This window comes from Heterocephalus glaber, unplaced genomic scaffold, assembly GCF_053883595.1.
Source record: "Heterocephalus glaber isolate CG9 unplaced genomic scaffold, H.glaber_assembly_v1.0 deba00000122, whole genome shotgun sequence".
Taxonomy (NCBI): domain Eukaryota; kingdom Metazoa; phylum Chordata; class Mammalia; order Rodentia; family Bathyergidae; genus Heterocephalus; species Heterocephalus glaber.
The window spans coordinates 3,503,631-3,524,102 of NW_028258138.1; the positions used below are offsets into that span (position 1 = coordinate 3,503,631).

The 20,472-nt window shown below is 56.7% G+C and overlaps 1 protein-coding gene across 1 annotated transcript in view; it reads left to right on the plus strand.

Moving 5' to 3' along the window:
- The window catches only part of Umodl1 (uromodulin like 1), a 46,491-nt gene that overhangs the window by 19,895 nt on the left and 6,124 nt on the right, over positions 1-20,472 (plus strand). Inside the window, exons 7-15 of the mRNA XM_087181766.1 lie at positions 3,443-3,555; positions 4,510-4,729; positions 7,898-8,035; positions 8,890-9,480; positions 10,428-10,685; positions 12,134-12,246; positions 14,765-14,984; positions 17,749-17,886; positions 18,591-18,910. Of these exons, the coding sequence (XP_087037892.1) occupies positions 3,443-3,555; positions 4,510-4,729; positions 7,898-8,035; positions 8,890-9,480; positions 10,428-10,685; positions 12,134-12,246; positions 14,765-14,984; positions 17,749-17,886; positions 18,591-18,910 (2,111 nt within the window). The remainder of the gene's footprint in view (positions 1-3,442; positions 3,556-4,509; positions 4,730-7,897; positions 8,036-8,889; positions 9,481-10,427; positions 10,686-12,133; positions 12,247-14,764; positions 14,985-17,748; positions 17,887-18,590; positions 18,911-20,472) is intronic.

Below are 20,472 nucleotides of genomic sequence, written 5' to 3' on the forward strand. Positions count from 1 at the left end.
CGAGGCAGGCGCAGTGCCACTAAGCTAAATCCCCGGCCCCCGGCATTTCTTGTCTGGCTCACCATGCCATCAGTCGGCAGTGACAGGGTTTGTGGGGACCCGTCTCTCCATCATCCAAAGCACGTACGGGGTGTGATCAAAAATGGGGAATGTGTACACTTTTAAAATGATCACAGTAAAAACACATTGCCATGAATCCCCTCAGAATCCTCCCCCTCCCTTCCAGCACATTCATCCCCTCGTCCTCACCACTTCCTGCAGCGGCTCTGGAGCCCTCTTTCCTGAGCATCTTTACTTGTGGTGTCCTGGCTGCCTTGATGAATCAATTCAAAACCTGTCCCTGCCATGGTCATTTTGGCTTTGGGGAAGAGCCGGAAGTCACACGGTGCCAGATCCGGTGACTAAGGTGCATGAGGACACAGCGTCCTGTCCTTATGAGCTCCCTTTCGGTTGGATGGTGCTCAGCAGCAGTCACTGTATTTTTGATCACACCTCGTAAAGACCCTCATGGACACTCAGAGCCCTCCACTTAGTCTCCAGTTTCCCAGGGCCCCACCTTGCCTGCCCAGGGACAAGGGGGGTACACTCCTTTCCCTGGGGGAAGTGAGGCCACAGAGGGGTCGCTTACCTGAAAGTCATGCTGCATGTTGAGGGGCTTGTGTTCTCCCAGCTCCCGAGCACCACGGCCTCCTGCCCCATGAGGGCCCCACACTGCTCCTCAGCTCACCCTAGTGCTGTCTCTCTATGGGGACACAGAATGGAGACCCCCACCTCCTGCACCTGGGAAAGCTCCTCAGTCCCAGCCTGGGATGGAGTCAGGAGGCCCTAGTGATCCCCCGCCCGCCTGTTTTGCTCTTCAGCCTTGATTTTCTTCCCTTCTTTGTGTTGCAGAAATGCCTTTGGTCAGTGCAGCCCTGCTGGGCACTCTATGCCCTTTAAAGGGCTTTTCCAACCTGACCTTGTGCCCCTTGCGGCCCCAGGTGGTGGATGTAACCACAGCAGCCGATGTCCCGCGCCTCCCTGGGAGCCCAGGGCACGTGGTGCTGGATGTCCCCAGGCTCTGTGGCTCAGGCCATGACCCTGACTGGCCCGGGCCCTGGGGGCCTCTCTTGCTGAAGCAGCTTCCGAATCTAGGGCTTCCCTCCCAGGTTTCACTGACCTGCACTCAGCCGTGCTCTGAGATAGGAATGGAACAATGCTCACATTGTTTTTGTTAGTACATGTTTGCAGCACACAGTGTTTACATTGGTGTGTGGAGCTGGGGCTTGCACATCTCTCACCCCAATTCCCGTTTTCATCCTTTCCCCTCGTCTCTCTCCCCACACATCTTTTGGTCCCCTTCTCGGTGAGAACAGTCTCTCTCCCTACTTCCTATTAACTATCTTTTATGCTACTCTTTATTTATAATTTGAGTTTCTCATATAAGAGAAGCCATGCAACATTTGAGCTTGTGTGTCTGATACACTTCCCTTAGCATTATGGGTCTCAAGGTGCCTCTAGTTTCCTACAGATCCCAAAAGTTTATCCTCCTTCATGGCAGTGCTCCATGGTGTGTAAATAGCACATTTTCCTTATCCATTCATCTGTTGATGGGCATATAGGCTGCTTCCGAGATTTAGCTCTTATGAGTTGCGTTGCTGTAAACATGGCTGTGCATGGGTCACTGTGATATGATGCCTTTAACTCTTTTGGGAAGATAGGTAGAAGAGAAATAGCTGGGTCAAATGGAATTTCTAGTTTCAGTTTTTTGAGGAATCTCCACACTGATTTCCGTAGTGGTTCTAGTTTACCTTCCCACCAACTGTGTAGAAGGGTTCCTTTTTCCCCCTCAGCCTTGCCCGCATTCATTATTTTCTGCTTTCTTGATGCTGGCCAGTCTTTTAGGGGGTGAGATGGAAGCTCAGTGTTGTTTTAATTTGCATTTCCGTAATGACCAGCGATGCTGAGCATTTCTTCCTGAATTTATTGGCCATTTGTACTACTTCTGTGAAGTGTCCGTTCCTTTCGCTTGCTCATTTTCTATTGGGTCTTTTATTTTGGGGGGGTCTCATTTTGGGGGGGGTTTATATATTCTAGATATGAGTCCTCTGCCAAGTCCTAAGTTTTAAGTGACTTTTATTCCAGTGTGCTGTTATAATCGCTCCACTTACTATTGGTTATGTTTCATCGCTTCCTCTCCCTGATTTGCAAACTGCAACACAGGTGGGGTCTCAGGAAAGAGCGGCCCACGTAGGCTTAGGGACTGTCTGTGGGCTCAGGTGTCCGCTGGGCATTCTGGGAGGTCTCCTTGTGTCCTCAGCACCGTGGCCACAGGTGATGGGCTTTGTGTGGGACCCTTGGCCACCAGGTCAGAATGGGGTCAGGCTGTTCAGGGTCAGAGAAATGGGGAGCTGCTCCCCTAGACCCACTGACCGGCCCTGTGCAGGCCGCTTTTCCTCTGGAATGAAAGTGACAGCACTTCCCCTGTCCCACCTGGAGTCTTTCAAGCATCCAGAGAAAGAGTCACCTCCCTGGCAGGTGACCAATCTCCCAGTTTCCCGGGGACAGGGAAGCAGGACTTTTGGAGCTGAGACCCGGACAGTCCCAGCAAACTGGGACCAGTTACCCCCCTCCTGTTGGGGCCTTTGGGGAGGCCAGGCAAGATCCTGGGTGGGTCTGGTGGTTATGCACAGGACAAAGGGGCTCAGCAGCCCCCAGGAAAGAAGACTTGGAGGGGTCTTTGTACCCCCATGTGTGTCTGCATTCCAGTCCCTGCTGGTGTGGACCGACCCTCATTCTCGCTTCCCTGTCCTGGCCGTGACCATTTGTGCTGATGGAAATATTCCTTGCCCAGATTCCTCCAGTATGGCCACATAAATCTAAGTCTCAGTTCGTAATATACAGTGGGCCCTCGACATACGAACTCAATTTGTTCCCAAGGGCTGTTGTAACTCACATTGGTCCGTGAAGGCTCAGGCTCCTCCGCAGCCTTCAGAGTCTCTCTCTTGCACATGGCAGATCTCAGCGTCCTTAGAGAGACACCGGCCCAGGATTTCTCAGTGAACCCTGCACAGGAGAGGATGCTGTCATGTTCCTTCCAGAGATCTTTAAGGTTCAATCTGTATCTGAGGCCATCTGGAAGCACAAGCGGCTGGCATTCGGGTTGTAACTCAAGACTTTGTTCATAAGCTAAAATGAAAATTAACAACCCAAGTTGTTTGTATGTCAGGCCTGTTGTAACTTAAGGGTCCACTGTACTTTTAAAAAACTTCTACATCAAATAACGGGTTTTATGGAAATCATTGGTGGGAGCATGTGTGACTACTTATTTAGCCCTTTTGCGCTGTGGGGGATGGAGCCCAGGGCCTTGTGCAAACTAAGCGAGGGCTCCGCATGAGTCCCACCCCCAGCCCAGTGACTTGTGACCTCAGCTTCCAGCTAACAAGTGTCCTGTCTGCCTCAGACACCCGGGTGTTTGAAGTCGTCATAAGGATCACTGACCGCAACCTGACGGACCAGCTGCTTGACGGCAGCAGCGAGGAGCACCGGAACTTCTCCCAGCAGCTGCTGCGCGAGGTAACGGCAGACGGCCGGCCATTCCTAGGTGCTCTGAGCCGGGACACCGACTCGGCCAGCTCCTCCCCTTGGGGAGGCAAAGTCACTGCTACCTGTGCATCAGGGAAGTCGAGCCCGCGTCTCACAGGAGTCCAGGGCAGCTAACTAGATCTTCATACTGTGTGGCTTCCGCCAGGGGGGCTGCACCGCTGGACCCCACCACAAGGCTTTCTGTGGATGCCTAGATCCCAGCACACTGGCTGAGGACTCGAGGCCCCTGGGTCAGACAGAAGGATGGATTTCTCCCTGCACAGCAGGCAGCCCGGGTCTGTGGGGTCCCCCTGGGCTCCCCCCACCCCGCCACCTTCAGTCTGCAGGTGCACACGAAGCGGGTCTGTGTCACAGCCGGGGACCCCCAAGCTTAGGAAGCCTAGATCTTTTCTAGTGGGCCACAGGCGAACCTGCCTGAACCTTGCCCCAGGAGGGGCCGCTGGTGTGTTTTACTGGGTGGTCACTGGGGCACCCTCCTTCCAGGGAAGCTGCACCCCGGTCCCCCAAGGCCGTTCACTGTGCAGCAGCCGTAGAGAGAGTCTCCTGCCTGTAAAGGGCAGTGTGCTGCTCTCCAAACCCTTCCTCGGAAAGTCAGCTTTTGAGGGTGCTGGGGACTCTGGCTTTCCCAACGCACGTTCCCTGGTTTTCGGGGGGACCCCAAGTACGGGCTCTGGCTGCGTGCTTTCCGGGGGTCCAGCCCAGTGCAGGGGGACAGCTCCTTGCTGGTTCCTCTTCACCGTCACTCAGTTACTGTCCCTGCCTCACCCCCCACCAGTTCCCTTCTCGCCAGTTTTCAGGGCACCCAGGCAGATGTTTGTCCGATGCGCATGGCCAGAGGTGGATCGTAGTGCTCACTGTGGGGTCTCCGGGAAGACCAGATCCACGCCTCAGATGTTTCAGTGGCTGTGGTCTCTTCCCCGCCAGGTTGAGAACTCCTTCCCGCCAGCCGTTTCCGACCTGCACAGAAGGGGGAAGCTGAAGCTGCAGATCGCGTCGCTCCGGGCGGGAAGCCTGGTGGTGTCGCTCCGAGTCACCGTGCGAGACCCCGAGTCCCCAGTGGGTGTCTCCACACTGGCCCCCATGCTCCAGCCTCTGTGTGCAAGCTCCGTGTTCCAGATCGACCCCCAGGGGACGCAGGTGCAAGGTGTGTGCCCCCCACCCTGCCGTGCTGCCGAGCTGGCTAGATCGTCTAGGTGGCTCTGAGTCAGATTTTCCAAAGCCAAAGCCAAACGCCGTGAAGGAGACCCAGGGCCTGTTCTGAGTCCTCTGCAGGAACCAGGGCAGAGTCAGGGACCTGTGTCCACCCTTTGTTCCAGGGAGGAGGCAGCACCACTGGGCAGGGGACTTATTTCTGAGCAAAATGGGGCTGGGGGTCCAGGTGGGGCAGAGGCCGGGGCTCCCGTTCCTGCAGTCGGGGTCCCAGCATCTCGGGTGTCTGTTAACTGGGCACCTGCTGGGCTAGTTGATCGGCCTCTGTGGTGTCTCAGTTCACTTCCTGTCGCTTTGGAGCGGGAGGCTGCAGATGCAGGAGGACAGAGAGACAGAGACAGACATAGAAACACAAAGCCTCCAAGGGAGAGACCTAGACAGACAGAGAGATCCAGCAAGATACAGCAAGGCTGGACAGAGAGAGGCAGAGGAGCCGACAGATACGGGGCAGAGAGAAGCAGACAACGCTCGACACAGAGAGACCTGGAGAGGGCAGGAGACGGAGCTGGGACAGGGTGAAGCTCCTCCTCGCAGTGGCGCACTGGCCTCTGCACCTGGAACTGGGAGCCCCCCAGCAGGCGGGTCTCAGCGTGAGCAGGGTCGCCTTGAGCTCAGTGTGTGCTGGCTGTCCCCACATCCATCCCCTGCCCAGGAGCGCCTGTCTGCACCTTGGAGTTGCCCCGGAAATGCTCAGCCAGGCCACCCTGCTCACTGGGTGACCTCAGGGATGAAGGTGGTCCTGCCACCGTTAGGGCCTTCTCTAGCAGGGCCGGGGGGCTGGGCACCTGGTGTCCACCGAGACCAGCCCTCTGGGAGGTCCAGCCCTGCCTGCCTCCCCAACCCTGTTGGACCAGGGCCCGGGGTGCACCAGGTCTCAAGCAATGGACCCTGGGCGCTTGGAATCCAGAGGTTTGAACAGCAGACCCCAAAAGATCCTTCTTTCTACCCAGGACCTCCAAGTGTGACCTTATTTATTTAGAATAAGGGTTTGCAGCCCTAAGTAAGGCCAGAATCTCAAATGACATCATCCTGGGGCTGGACTTGCGTGGGCCCTGGAGCCTAGGACAAGTGTCCTTGAATGAGCGGAAGAGCCTCCCACGTGAAGTTGGAGAGTGGGGGATGTGGCCCCGAGCCCAGGGGCCCCCGGAGCCATGGGGAGGTGGAAGAGGCAGGAGGAGAGTCCCCAGCCAACATCTTGGTCGAGATCTCTGCCCTGTGGCTCACAGAGAAGTCACACTGTGGTCACAGCCGGAGTGCCCCTGGGTCCTTTAGGAGCACTTGCTCACGCCTGGCGGCTGGTGTGTCCCTGGCCTGACTCCGGAGGCTGTGGGAGACCCCCAGGGAAGCAGGGTGTCATGCCCTCGTCTTTGCCCTGAGCCTCTGCTCATCTTGACCCGGCTGGCCGCCCAGCTCAGTGCCGACATGCCTGGCAGTCTTCCCGCGTGCACACCGCACTGCCTTTGAGGTGGGAGCCGGCTGGCCTTTGCTGTAGGCTCGGTGAAAGCCTGTCTCACCCTGCACGAGAGCCGTGCACAGGTCCACGCTAGGCAACATGCCAGCACTTCACACAGATGCCGCGTGTTCGGTGGTTCTCGTCGTCCTGGGCGCAGCCTGCAGGAGGGGGTCAGGTAGCGCCCCTGGAAGGTGTGTGAAGTGTCCCCAGGAAGCAGTTCGCAGAGACGGCAGACCACACGTGCCTCTGAGCTCTCCACTGCAGAACAGACCCAGGCCCCTGTCTTGGCTCTGATCCAGCCAACTGCCTGCTGCAGGCCTGTGGGGCTGGGTGTGCACTCCCAGGCACCTCCACTTGCTGCTGGGCCTGGCCTACCTCCCGGCACCCTGCAGGAACCACATGCTTCCTGCGGGCTGGCCCCTAGCAAAGGTGGCTCCCTTCAGAGTCCTCCCCAGCCAGCAGGCTGTACCCCGAGGCAAAGTCTCCCCCTGCTCTGGGGCCCAGTGGCTTCCCTGTGATCCCCAGCAACAGGCCTTCCAGCTTGAGATATCTTATTTTTCTTTTTCAGACAGGGTCTCACTATGTAGCCCAGGCTGGACTTGAACTCAGGGCGATCCTCCTGCCTCAGCCTCTCGAGTGCTGGGACTACAGGCATGTGCCACTGTGCCCAGAGAGATATCTGATCTTAAGGTTTCATTCATGCCTATGGTTTAGTCGTGTGCCAAAATCCACAGGAGCATCTTGGAACCATGGAGGGGTGGGGTGGGGTAACCAGGGAGACCAGAAAGGGTGTCAAGGAGGAGAAGGAGAAGGGCGTGGCACCCCCAGGTGCTTCTGTTGTGAAGTTTGGCCCCAGGTGTGTCTGGCTGACCAGACTTGGGTAGAGGTGCAGGGACATGCGGGCAGGGACTTTGGGCCCTGAGGGTTACAGGTGGGGACCTTGCCTGCACCCGCTTCCTGGGCCACGGGATGAGGTGCCCATGACTGGTCCTGCCCGGAAACCTGGACACTCACAAATGGCAAAGAGTCCAGAGGCCTTGCCCGACCCCTCCCGGCTCGGGGCTTTTCTGCATGTTGGTTGAAACACTGACTATTAAGGAATGTCACCCCAGCAGAGGGAGAGAGAATAAACAAGAGGAACAAATCAGGTAGAGCAGTACACACCTGTCATTCCAGCACTCTGGGGGGCTGAGGCAGGAGGGTCCCAATTTCAAGCCTAGCCTGGGGAACTTAGCAATTTAGGGAGACCCTGTCTCTAAAGAAAGAATACAAAAGGGAAAAGGGGCTGGGGATGTAGCTTAGTGTAAAGGCCCTGCGTTAATGCCCAGGACAGATTGAGAGAGAGAGAGAGAGGGAGGGAGGAGAGAGAGAGGAAGAGGAAGAGAGAGAAAGGAAAGCGGAACGTGCTCACGCCTGTGGGGAAAACGCAGCCCAAGGAGCAGCGACCCCGTTTTCCCCCTAAGTACCCAGCGGCCGGGATGGCAGCAGGGCTGGCTCTTAGTGGGGTGCCTGGTTCAAGGTCAGGGCTCCGGGAGGGCCCTGGTGCAGGCCTTGCGCCGGGCGCTGGCAGTGTGGGTGTCACGTGGGGTGCTCTCCCGCTTTCCAAGCAGCCCGGCCACCTTCTCACTGCCGCCTGCCATGTGCCCGCAGACTGGGACGAGTGTGCCCACAGTTCGGAGCACGACTGCTTGCCCGCCGCCCGCTGCGTCAACCTCGAGGGCTCCTACACCTGCCAGTGCCGCGAGGCCAAGGATGCCAGCCCCGGTCGGGCCGGCCAGGCCTGTGAGGGTGCGTGTCCCCCGTCCCCGTGCCCCCTGTCCCACTCTGGGCCCCGGCTGGGGAGGTCTCCACCAGGAACAGTGCCACGGGCCCACGGGAATGTTTCAGTTTTCATTTAAAATAGCGATGATCGTGGTAAATACACAGAACGACTCCAGCCCGGCTTCTTTTCATCTCTACCCCAAGGTAGTTGTAAAATTGAATCTTAATGATGTTTATGGAGGGTGTAGGAGCCCAAGGAGGGGTGGGAGCCTAGGTGAACTGACCTGGAGCCCTAGTCCTGCCGCATCTCTGCCCCAGGTCTTTTTGGGGGTCCACTTCTGATCAGTGGACTGGGGCCAGCAGGTTGCTGAGTGCAGAAGCAGGAAGAAGCCCCCTGCAGACTTCAGATGCTGTGATTGATTGGCCATGTCTGGCCTGGGCGCAGGCGTGGGTGGAATAGGTGCTCGCTCTGCCTCATCCCCAGGGAGGGCACTCTGGGGGAGAAATCCTGATGCCCCTTCTTGCTTCCGATGTTCCCATGTGTGGCTCTTTGTTCTACTTCACTGAATGCCCAGCGTGCTGGTGAGAGAAGTTAGCACTGAGCGCCACATCAAGTGCAGACTTAGGGGAGCCTGCCATTTTCCCAGAGCCTCGAGGGAGCATTCTGAGGCTGCAGGACAAGGCCTGCCTGCCCTCCAGCCAGGGTCTGCAGCCCCCCATGGCCCCCAGCTCTCGGGGTCTCAGCTTCCCTTGCATCAAGTGGGGAAGCCCCCCTGCCTCTGCCTTAAGGGAGCCAGGAGGCAGCAGATGCGGCCTCACAGGCCAATCGGCCTGTGTCCTCCTTCGGATTTCCCGGCCCCGACAGTGGATGTGTCTTGCAGGTGACGAGGTGAGCCCCTCCGGACGTGCTCTGTCTGCAGCCACAGGGGTCACAGCTCCAGCCCTCGGCACGGGGACCACAGCCCTTGTCCCAGAGCCCCCGACGTTGTCCCTCAGCCCCAGGAACCTGGGAGGCTCCCCGACGGCAGCCCAGGCCCAGACCCCAGGGTCTCCGCCCACGAGAGGGGCAGGTGGTACAGTCGGACACGGAGGAAATAGCACAGGGCCCGGCAGGTGGGACAAGGGGCCCAGTGTGGCCCCAGACCCAGGGCCGGGCCACGGGGTCACCGGTGGGGTGGCCAGCACAGCCTTCTTCCCCAGGGCTCCCGGGCCAAGCCCTGGTTCCCCTCAGGGGACCACAGATGGCCCAGTGCAGCCCCCAGGACAGTCACGGGGAAACGTCACCATGGAGCTGCCTCCCTTGCCGGCCTCCCCCACCGGCCCCCCAGGGCATGTTGAGTGGCACAGCAGCCGGCCCACAACGGGGACGCCACTGAGCTCCGTGGGACTGCGGCACGAGGACCCTGGTCCTTCCCCCTTCCCAGACTCGCCGACAGTCCCCACCCCTGTGGCTCTGAAGACCCCTGGCTGTGGTGAGTGGCCCTAGGGACCCAGACCCTGGTGGGAACTTTGAAATCCGTGGTGTCCCCCACCCTGTCCCCTGCATGGTGAGAGGACGCCTGTGCAGAGCAGTGGCCCTCCACGCTGGCGTGCGTCTGGATAGGGAGAGAGGCCCCTTCTCCAGCCTCTCCTGGTCTCTAAGGCTCCTGCTTTGCAGGACGGGGAGGCGACACTGGGGTGTGCGTGTTCTGTGGGCACTGGAGCACCCTCAGGTGTCGAGTACCCCGATAGTCCTGTGCCCCTGATGGTGCTGTGCCACCCACAGCTCTGCACCCTGGTTTTGCTGTGCACCAGCCTGTCCTGCACCCCAGCTGTCTGTACCCTAGTTGCCTGCACCCCCAGCTGTTTGCTCCCCAGCTGTCAACCCCCCACTGTCCTGCACCCCTGATGTTTTGCAGCCGTCGGATCCACACTGTACACGGGGGTTTAGCTTCCCAGGCCCCAGGGCACCCTGGTGAGCAGCACTGTGCTGTAGCAGCCTCCTGCTCGTGGTCCTGCTGTGCACGCAGAGCGGCTCCACCCTGACCTCAGCCCCTCGGCACAGCTCCCACCCAGCTCTCCGCCCCATGCTGGGATTATCCTCCCTCCACCCAGGCTGTCCTCTGGGGTGTCCACCGGGTGAGGGTGGACAGCTTGGCCGGGAATCCACCCAGATCCTGTGGAAGAGGCTTTGGCCCTGGGGACCACAGGGCCAGCGTGACCACCCTCAGAGACCAGGCAAAGCGAGGGAGGGTGAGCTGTGACCACAGGGCCGGGCGCTGTCAGGACAGGGGCCTCCTTAGGGTGTGCTGCTGTGGGGCCGTCCTCCCGGGATCTTTCTGGCGGCTGTCACTGCAGCCCGGCTTGTGTCTTGGATCCATTTCTTCCCTCAGAACAGCTGGGTCAGTTCTAACTTCAGCGTTTTGGTTTCACTCCCCAGGTCCTGTCCCCATCAGAAAGGTCACGATCTCCAATGTGACCAGCACCAGCTTCCATCTGGCATGGGTGGCAGATGTCGCCCTGCACCCCACCTTCCATCTCGCTGCTGTCTCTCCACGGAGCCCCGCCGTGGGTCTGGACACCCAGGAGCCCAGTGCCACGCTGTCGGGGCTGGATCCTGGCGTCCTGTACCTGGTGCACATCACGGCCAAAGCGTGTGGGAAAGAGGGAGCCAGGATGCAGCTGAAAGTGAGGACAGGTAGGGCCTTGGCCGGGCGAGCCCCACTGTGTGTACCGGGGGCAGTGCTGGCCCAGTGCTGCTGCGTGTCGCTTCTTCTGGCTGCCTGGCCCCACAGGGTTGGACCGGGCTGTGCAGCTCCTGTCAGGAGCGGGCGTCAGGCAGCTGGGCAGAGCCAGCTTTGTGAGCACACCTGGTGCTGCTTCTCTGGGTCCAACAGTGGCACTGTGTGCATTCCTCTGGCCCCCTCACTCCCGGAGACTTGCTCTTCTGTCAGACATGGGCAGGGCTCCACCAAAGCCACGACCACGAAGCGACAGGACTGAGCAGGGCAAGTCCCATCATGTCGGAGTGTCCTTATCTATGACTGCATATTCCAGCCCGGTGTGGTGTGAGCCCACCACTCAGTGAAACGGAGGCAGGAGGATTGTAAATTCCAGCCTAACCTGGCTAATTTAGAGAGGCCCCGCCTCAAAATGAAAAATAAAACCTGGGCCGGGGATGCAGCTGAATGTGATGGCTCCGGGTTTAATCTTCAGTACCACAAAAACAAAAAAAGAAAGGGGCCGGGGATTTTAGCTCAGTGGCACCGCACCTGCCTTGCAAGCGAAAGGTCCTGAGTTTGATCCCCGGTACCAAAAAAAAAAGAAAAAAGGCATAGATTCAGGTGTGACTCCCCTTCCCTCTTCATTAGCACATGTCACCTGGCTATTTTCTTACATGAGTGACCCATCCACCCGCCTGCATGTCTGACGTGGCAGGTGGTCCGCACATCTCAGGAGACGTTGGTAGCAGTGGCCACAGGCTAGGGGACAGAGAACCATGGGACAGCTGTGTGGTTCAGGTTAAGAGAGAATAAGAAGCTCCTGGGGACCAACTCCGAGCCTCTGGGGGGACCCTTGTCTTTCTGCCCCACCGCCCTGCACCCGACACAGCATGAGCTCCACAAACCCCGGGAAGGACGGAGTGAGGCGGGAGGCAGAGCACCCTGTTCCTAGAAGCCCTTCAGGGGCCCAGAGCCAGGGGGAGCAGAAGGCAGGGCTACCCAGAGGCCAGGGAGCAACAGCACTGTGGGAGGAAGAGGAGCCTGGCACCCGCCCTGCCCCGGTGTGGGCCCTGTGTGTGTCCCAGTGAGGCCCCGAGAGCTGCTTCCCGCTGCGGCCCTGGCCTAATATTTCCTGGGCCTCCGTGCTGTCCTGGCCTGACCCCTGAGCCCCGGTAAGTGGCCCCTGGGGACACAGGCTGCGTGGGACGAGGTTGAAGCTGAGCTGGTTCTGCAGCCTCCAGAAGTGTCTGCCCCTGTGCTGGGCCTGTCCTCATCCTCTGGATCCTGGGGCCGCACCTGGGCACAGCGCTGATCTCTCTCTAGAGTGCAGCCCAGCCCTGCACGCTGTCCTTCCCGCCAGCGGGGACACAGGGCTGTGGCCTGGGGCGGGGCCGTTCCCAGCGCTTCCCTTCCCACCCTGCAGCGGCCCAGAAGCTCAGAGGCAGAGTCAGGATCTCAAGCATCAGGTACTCAGAGTCCTTCCAAGATGCCAGCAGCGAGCAGTACCGAGACTTCCTGGGCCTGTTCTCCAGGGCGGTGAGTCAGGGCGTCGCCCCCATTCCTCTGGCGACGTAAAGGAGGAGGGCAGCCGAGTTCTAGACTCATCCAGCCGGGAACTGGGCCCACGGGCCGGCGGGCTGCTCAGTTCCCACGGAGGCTGGGGCTCAGCCCTGGCAGCTGGAGGGGAGCAGCACCCCTCCCCGCCCCCTCGATTCACGGTCCTCTGTCCACCGAGGCACCCTGCAGCCGTGCAGAAACCCCGCCCCTGCTTCATTAAAACTAAAACCTGAGGGTCTCTTGTACAGACCACAAAATGCCTATTAAAAAAAAAAAACCCAGCTTTCTTGAACTAAAATTTGCATGCCACACAATTTACAGACTTTAAGATTCTGCAGATGTTAGCACATCGACAGAGTTGTGCAACCATGACCACAGTGGAATTTAGATCATTTTGTTGTCCCAAAACAAACATTCTACCCACTAGCTCTCCCTCCCAGCCCCTCCACCCTAAATCTAGGCAACCACTCAGCCACTCTCTGTCCTCGTGGGTTTCCCTGTGCTGGGAATTTATTTATTTTTAATTAAAAATAGACCGTGATCATAGCAACGATAAAGACCTTAATGTATCCAAAGAGATGGAAATCCTGCAAAGTGAGCTTGCGTACCATATTGCAGTGTAATCAGAAGCCAAGAGCAGAAACATACTTAGAATACAGTAACTGTTTTTCCCCCTCTCTCTTTTTTTTCCTGTTAACTTTTTCATGTAAGGGAAACCATGTAATGTTCAAGTTGTGTGCCTGATTTACTTCACTTAACATAACGGTCTCGAGGTGCATCCATTTTCCTACAGATGCCTCCAGTGTATCCTTCTTTATGGCAGAGTAGTGCTCTGTTGCGTGTAAACACCATGCTTTCTTTAACCATTCATCTGTTGATGGGCAGACAGGCTGCTTCCAAGATTCAGTTGTTGTGATTGTGCTGCTATAAACATGGGTGTGTGTGACCCACTGGGTGTGATGTTTTTTAACTCTTTTGGGAAGATACTCAAAAGGGGAAAAATTCACATTTCAGTGTGTAATTCAGTGGTTCACAGTCTGCTCACAGAATTATGCAGCAGCCATCACCATCTAACGCACCTAAAGGGAACCCTGCGCCATCACAAGTCTTGAGCCTGTCCCCTCCTCCAGCTGCGGTGTCACCACCTGGCTTCCCTCTCTGCAGCCCCTGCTGGATGCCCAGATGCCCAGGGGATGCAGTCGTGTGCCACGTGACCCAGGCTGTCTGGCTTCTCTCACGTGGCATGTGTCTTCCAGGCTCAGTCATGTGGCCTGTGCCACTTTGTTCCTTCCTGGGGTGGGGACAAAATCCCACGGTGCATATAGGCTGCATTTTTTCTTGTCCATTCGTTGATCTGGGTTGCGCCCACTTTCGTCTACTATGAAGCATGCTGCAAGGACCCCCTGCCTTCTGAAAAGCCCCTTTCCCACTGCTCCTGTGCGTCTTCCCTGCTACCTCTTTGGCTTCTCTAGGATAGATGTTGTTACAATCTAGTAGGGGCATCGGCATCGATATCTTTGTTGAAAGTGAGATGATGATTATTATTTTTTGGTACCGGGGATTTAACTCTGGACCTTGCGTTTTCAAGGCAGGCGCCAGAACTGCTGAGCTAAATCCCCGGTCCTGTGAGGTTATGTTTTAAGGTACTGAGAATGCACTGGTCCTAACTGAACGATCTAGGTTTTGTAGTGGAAATCTCACATTTCAGCCTTCCCTTAGTCTGGGAGTTTGAGTTTTAAGACCCAGAACAGAAGGGGTCAGACAGTGCCACCTTGTGGCGGATGTGACAATGCCAGGGGCCGACCGCAAAGCTGGGGTGGCCCTGTGGCTTCCCGGGGACCCCTCCAGCGGGGCTCCCTGGTAAAATGGCCCACCCAGCAGCTGCAGCTCCTGGGACCCAGGGCTGCTCGGTTTATTCTGGGGTCCCCGGCTCCAGCCCATGCCAGGCTGCCCAAGGCGATGGTGGTGTGATTGCGTTGATGTCACTTCCTCCTCGAGGTGAAATGACAGCTACACGTGACATTAAGCATCGCTCCAGTGGTCAGGGGAAGAGGTCCTGTCTCCATCTCAAGCTTCTTGACTATTCTTTTCCCTTTCAACCTAGCCTCCTCCTTTGCCCATTTGGGGAGAGTCGCTTTTCTGTTTAGAATCTCAGGATAGCAGAGAACTGTGACTCAGTGCAGAGGTCGGATGTGGAGATGCGTTGGGAGGTGGCGGGTTCACGTGGCACCTGGCTTGGCATCCGTTCTTAGTGGGGAGACCGGAACTTTGAGGTGGGAACCTTAATCCAAGGATCCAGGGGATCTGTGTGGGGGGGGGGGAGGCTGAGGACAGGAGCACCAGCTGTCAGTCCACAGCCTCTGAGTGGGGACAATGGGTCTGCTCACCTCGGGTGGCTGGGAGCAGGCTGTGGCTCCACAAGCCCATGCCCTGCACCACTTCTTGGCCTGGGACAGAATCCCTGAGCACCGGGGGCCATGTCCTCTGTCTCTCCAAGGTGCGGGACTCTCTGGCGGCTGCGCTGCCCCAGCACGTGGACACCGGCGGGATCAGAATGAGCGTCACCAGCATCACCAACAGCAGTGGCAGTGTCGTGGTGGAGTTTGATCTGCTGATAACGGTGGCCCTGGATGTCCGGGAGGCGTCAGCCGTGTTCCTCGATGCCCTGGGGAACGTGTCCCGGCTGGAGGTGGTCAGGAGCGACGCTGTCATATGGGGTAGGCAGAGGTGGGCTGTCGGGAGCCTCCCTCAATTTCTGGGCAAGAGCCTGCTGTGGCCCTTGGGTTTTTGGAGGATGAGTATTTGGTTTTTGGAAGGGGCTTTTCCTGGAATTCGCTGGAAAATGCAGATTAGATGGGATGCTTCACGCCTCCTACTCTACCAAGATTGTCTCTAAGGTTTAAGGTGTGGGGCGTGGTCCGCTGACCCTGCAAAGACTCCCAGGGTACCTGCCACCTTTTGGGGCTGCCCTGAGGCAGACTTGTCCCTCTAGTCAGCTAGACCTTCTCCCAGCACGCTTTCTAAGAGACCCTCGTCATGCTGTAGAAAGGCAGGGAGAAAAGGCAGCTCTGAGGCTTTTCCTCTATTGTACAAGGTGGGACTGAACAATATGGTTCATTTTTAAATTAAAAAAAATATTACAGTAAAAGACACATCGACACGAATCCCCCTCAATGTTCTCCTCCTCATTTGAACACACTCATCTTATCATCCTGGCCACTTCCTGCAGTGACTCTGGAGGCCTCTTTCCTGAGTATCTTTAGTTGTGCTGTCCTGGCTGCCTCGACATCCTGAATCGATTTCCCTTTCATGGTCATTTTGACCTTGGGGAAGAGCCAGAAGTCACATGGTGCCAGATCCGGTGAATAAGGTGGTCAAGGACACGGTGTTTACATGCTGCCTTTCTGCTGGATGGCACTGGGCAGCAGCACTCACCATATTTTTGATCACATCTCGTGAAGACACTCAGGAGAGAGGACTCCAGAGCTGCTTCAGCAAGTGGCAAGTACTGGAGCCCCCTGCAGTTAGGTTCCAGTACTCTGCCCAGTATATGATGCACTCCTGAGAAATAAAACTAAAAGACAGAACTAAGGGAGAGAAAGCGGGTTGCCGGGATGACCAATGCTGGTGGAACCCACAAAGGCACTGGCCAGTCCCAGGCACTGACTTTTATTGGTGTCAATTGGGGTAGAGGCGAGCTATGTGCGAGGGCAGGACTACGTGTAGTTTCTATGGAAATGAATGTAAACAAGGCTCGTAAAGGACAAGACAAAGCATTCTCAAATTAAGAACAGAATAGACAAAATATATGGTTGTAATTAGAACACTGTCCTTCTAGTCAGAAGGTTTTAGTTGTGGGACCGGAATTTGGGTGCATTATTCTGACCTCAGCACGTAGGCTTTGGCCAGACTCACTTCTATAAACAAGCCAATTGTGGGGTTAGCTCTTCACAGCCTGCTTTGAGGATAATCAATATTATAATCTTCTGCAGCAAGAATGGTGGGGTGAGTGTGCTTAAAATGAAAGAGAGGATTTTTGAAGAAAGTTAATGTAAAAATGTACTGTAAAAAATTTGTATTTTTGATCATCCCATGTACTTGAAAATAAATGATAACTGGATTATAGTTATATATGAACAATGAAGACTTTAAAAAATTGCAAAGTTATATATATATATATATATATTTTTTTTTTTTTTTTTGGTACCCGGGATCGAACTCAGGTCCTTGTGCTTGTGTAGCAGGAGGTGAAACCACTGAGCTAAATCCCCTGGCCCTTGCAAAGTAATATTTTATGAGTTTGGGAATGAGAACAATTTCCCGAGGACAATCAGATTTTCAGAGGAAAAGGCTGAAATACTTGACTACACAGAAGTACAAATTTTTGCTGAGTGTGGTAGCACGTGCCTGTAATCCTAGCACTGAGGAGGCTGAAGCAGGATTGTTGTGAGTTGAGGCCAGCCTGGGATACACAGTGAGTTCAAGACCAAGTCTTCAAAAAATGTTTTTTATTTCAAGCAAAATAAAGTCACCATTATAAAATGAACAACAGGCAAAAAACTACTCTCAATAAATTGATGAATTAGTATCCTAAATGTATACAGTGATCATACAAGTAAATGATAAATACTAAGAACCTGAAAAGTGCACAAAAGACTCAAATAGGTAATATACAGAAGAGAAAAACAGATACTACAAAGATGTGATCAGCAAAGGCATTGCCCTTAAAATAACTTGCTCTGTTTGAAGTAAGACTCTTCCGGTTGCAATAGTCCTCCTGACACAGGCGTGGTGAGTGGGTACGCAGAGTCTGGAGCGGGAAGTGGAATTGCTCACCCTTCCTGGGAATTGACCTAGCAGTAGGCCAATTGTCCAAAGCTCCCCAAGTGTCTTATCCACGCTGGCCTGGGAAGGCCACCCCTGGGACTCCCCTGTGGAAACAGGCTTCGGCTAGGACCTGGTTTGTGCAAAGATATTCACCTTCTGTATCACTTTCAAAGCAAAAGAGCTGGAAATAACCAAGTGTCCTGGGGTAGGAAATGTACTGAATTATGGCTGCAGCGCAGGCGCTTGACAGTTCTGCAAAGTGGGTTTGTTGAGACGGAAGAGGCCCCCAAACAGGGTAAGGAAAGAAGCGGAATATGCTCTGTTCCACAGCAGTCTGAGTGATTGATTGATGATTGACGATTGATTGATACTAGGGATGAAACCCAGGGCCCCCGAAGCAAAGGGCATCAGGACCAGAGGCGGCCAGGCCCCTGCCCCAGGCCAGCGCCCCCTGAAGACTCTGCAGGAGCACAGCGGTGCCCACCCTCGGAGCCCCTGAGCTGCAGAGCTGGCCATGTGCACGCCGCTGGGCCTGCCGGGTGGCTCAGCTCTGCCTCCAGGAGGCTGTGCATGCGGGGGCCAGGCCAGGCCAGGCCGACTCCTGTCACCGCAGCCCCGAGGACACTCCCTGATCTGCCTCCAAATGCCTCCCAGATTACGACGAGTGCGAAAGGATGGAGGATGACTGCGTGCCGGGGGCCGCCTGCCGCAACATCCTGGGGTCTTTCACCTGCAGCTGCGAGGGTGGAGCCCCCGACTCCCACGTGGAGTATTCTGGAAGAGCCTGTGTGGGTAAGTCTCCTAATTCCGGAGGGGGTGTCTTGCAGCCCCCTTTCTTTTTTTTGAAACAGGGTCTTGCTGTGCAGTTCAGCCTGGCCTTAAATTCATTACGTAGCCCAGGCTGGCCTTGAACTTGCAGCATCCTCGTGCCTCAGCCTCCCCAGTGCTGGGATGACAGATATGCACCACCATGCCCGGCCTGGCGCTGGTCTTTAGGGTGGTTCCGTGGGCAGGCTGTGGTGGGCGTTTGAGGGAGAACAGAGCGGGTGAAGGTGGGCAAGGTCCAAACATGCGGCTGGGCTGGCTGACTTTTGGGAGCCTTCGGGAGAGTGGCTGAGAGTGGAATTGGGCTGCAGGGGCCAGGGTGGGTTGGGGGCCGCTGTGGGGCAGGAGCAGCTCTGCTCTGTGTGAAGAAATGAGGAGGCAGCGGCCCAGCCTGGGCGAGCGGGAGGAAGGAGGCATCTGCGGTGTGCATGGGGTGGGGGTGGGGCACTGCAAACAGCCGGACGGACACCGGGAGCCTTCACAGGCCCTTCTGGGGCACCAAGGAAGGACAGCAGGGCAGAGGCGTGGGCCCAGGCCCGGCTGGGGGCCCCACTGTACAGATGAGCCTTGGGCCTCACAGGGCCCTGTCCCACCATGCGGCCCTGCACCTCCTCCCTCCTTTGGCGCCCGGGACCCACAGCACCTGTGCCTCTGTCTCCTCTGCCCCGCAGGTGGCTCTGCTGACAGCTCCACTCTGACCCCGGGCCCAGAGCAGCGCCCGACCAGGGCGGGAACCTCGGCTGCCCTCCTGCCAGACACCAGCCCCGTGGCCCAGGGCCCCCCGCCGCGGCTGACCCTCACGGATGCGGTCAGGGTGCTGTGCGAGGTCGAGCGGGTGGCCATCGCCATCCAGAAGCGCTTCCTGTGGCAGGAGGCCATCCCTGAGGCCTCCCTGTACCTGGGGCAGCCGGCCTGCAACGTGAGCCTCAGCAACGCCTCCCACGTGCTCCTGGCGGTCAGCTGGGCCGAGTGTGGGACCCTCGTGCAGAGTGTAAGGCCCAGCGGGGCACTCCTGGTTCAGGGGCATGAGCCACGGGAGCCAGGCCTCTGATGCCAGGCAGGTGCCCAGCCGAGGGCATGGGGTGGACCCAGGTCTCAGCCTGCACTGAGTCAGGAGGGAGGCGGAGGGCCCGGGGTGGGCCTGAGTCAGGTTCCAGCGATGCCCCTTCAAGGGCAGAGTGGGAATGCAGAGGGGAGCAGGATCCCCGCAGTCACGTGAATGTGATGGGTATGGGGTGAGTTCCCATGTCAGCACATGTCTGTGTGTTTACACGAGTGTGTGTACGTGAATGAGTGACATAGGTCTATGCACATGTGTGAAACACATGAGTGTATGTGTGTGTTAGCTTTCTGTCACTGTGGGAAAATATCTGAGATAACCCAGTTAAAGGAAGAAGTTTATTGAGCCAGAGTCTCACTGTGTAGCTCAGGCTGGCCTTGAACTCTCAGCGATCCTCCTGCCTCTGCCTCTGCCTCCCAAGTGCTGGGATGACAGGTGTGTGCCGCACGCCTGGCTGGGAGGAAAGGCCTACCTCCGCTCCTGGTTTCAGGGCTTTCAGTCTGTGCCTGGCCCGGTTGCCCAGCCTTTGGTATGTGGGCCTCAGGGGGCCTCCAGACAGAGACCACAGCGAGGTGTGTGGGTGAGGGACCAAAGGTATGTGTGCTCATGTGAGTCTGCATGAGTGTGCAGTGCCTGTGTGTGCATATGGGTCTGAATATATTTGTGAGTGTGAATGCACTGTGTGAGTTTGCAAATCTGGCAACAGATGTGTATGTGTGAATATAAGGCATAATTTACATGTGTGAGTGTGTGCATGTGCAAATGTGAGTGTCCATGCATGTATTATTACATGGCTGTGTGTGGGAGCATACACGTGAATGTGAATATGTGTATGTGCGTACCTGTGAAAATGTGTGTATGTATGAGTTAGATGTGTGAATTTGCCTATCTGTGTGGAGTGTGTATGTAGCGTTTTCCATACATGTGTGTGTGCATGTGAGTGTGAGTGTGAGTGTGAGTGTCTTCTTAATGAGTGTGTGTGCATGTTCACACGCATGTGTGAGCAGTGGGAGTTCAGTGTGGTTCCGGCAGGGGGCAGTCCACAGGTGGGGTGCAGGGTCTGCTGTTGGGGGGCACCAAGGGCAGAGTCCCGGTCAGGGGCTGGGGCTGGAAGGCTCAGGTCAAGAGGGCCCAGTTCCTGGTGGTGGGGCAGGAACTCAGCAGGCCTGGGCTTTGTCCCCAGCACCGTCTGAGCCCCAAGGCCCAGGGGGCTGGCTGTTCTGCAGGCACCGTGAGCTCCGGTCCCTAGCGCCCCGAGGCTGGGCACTGGGAGACACGTTTAGGTCGAGACCCGAGTCAAGGCTATGGCTATGGCTATGGCCGGCTGCTGTTGGCTGGGGTTTGTAGAACATGCTTGGGTGCTGAAAACAGGGTTCTGGGAGGCTGAGACCAGCCTGGACAACTCGGTGACTTAGCAAGACTCTATCTCCAAATAAAACATAAAAAGCACTGAGGATATAACTGGGTTCAACCTGTAGTACTGAGAAAAAAAA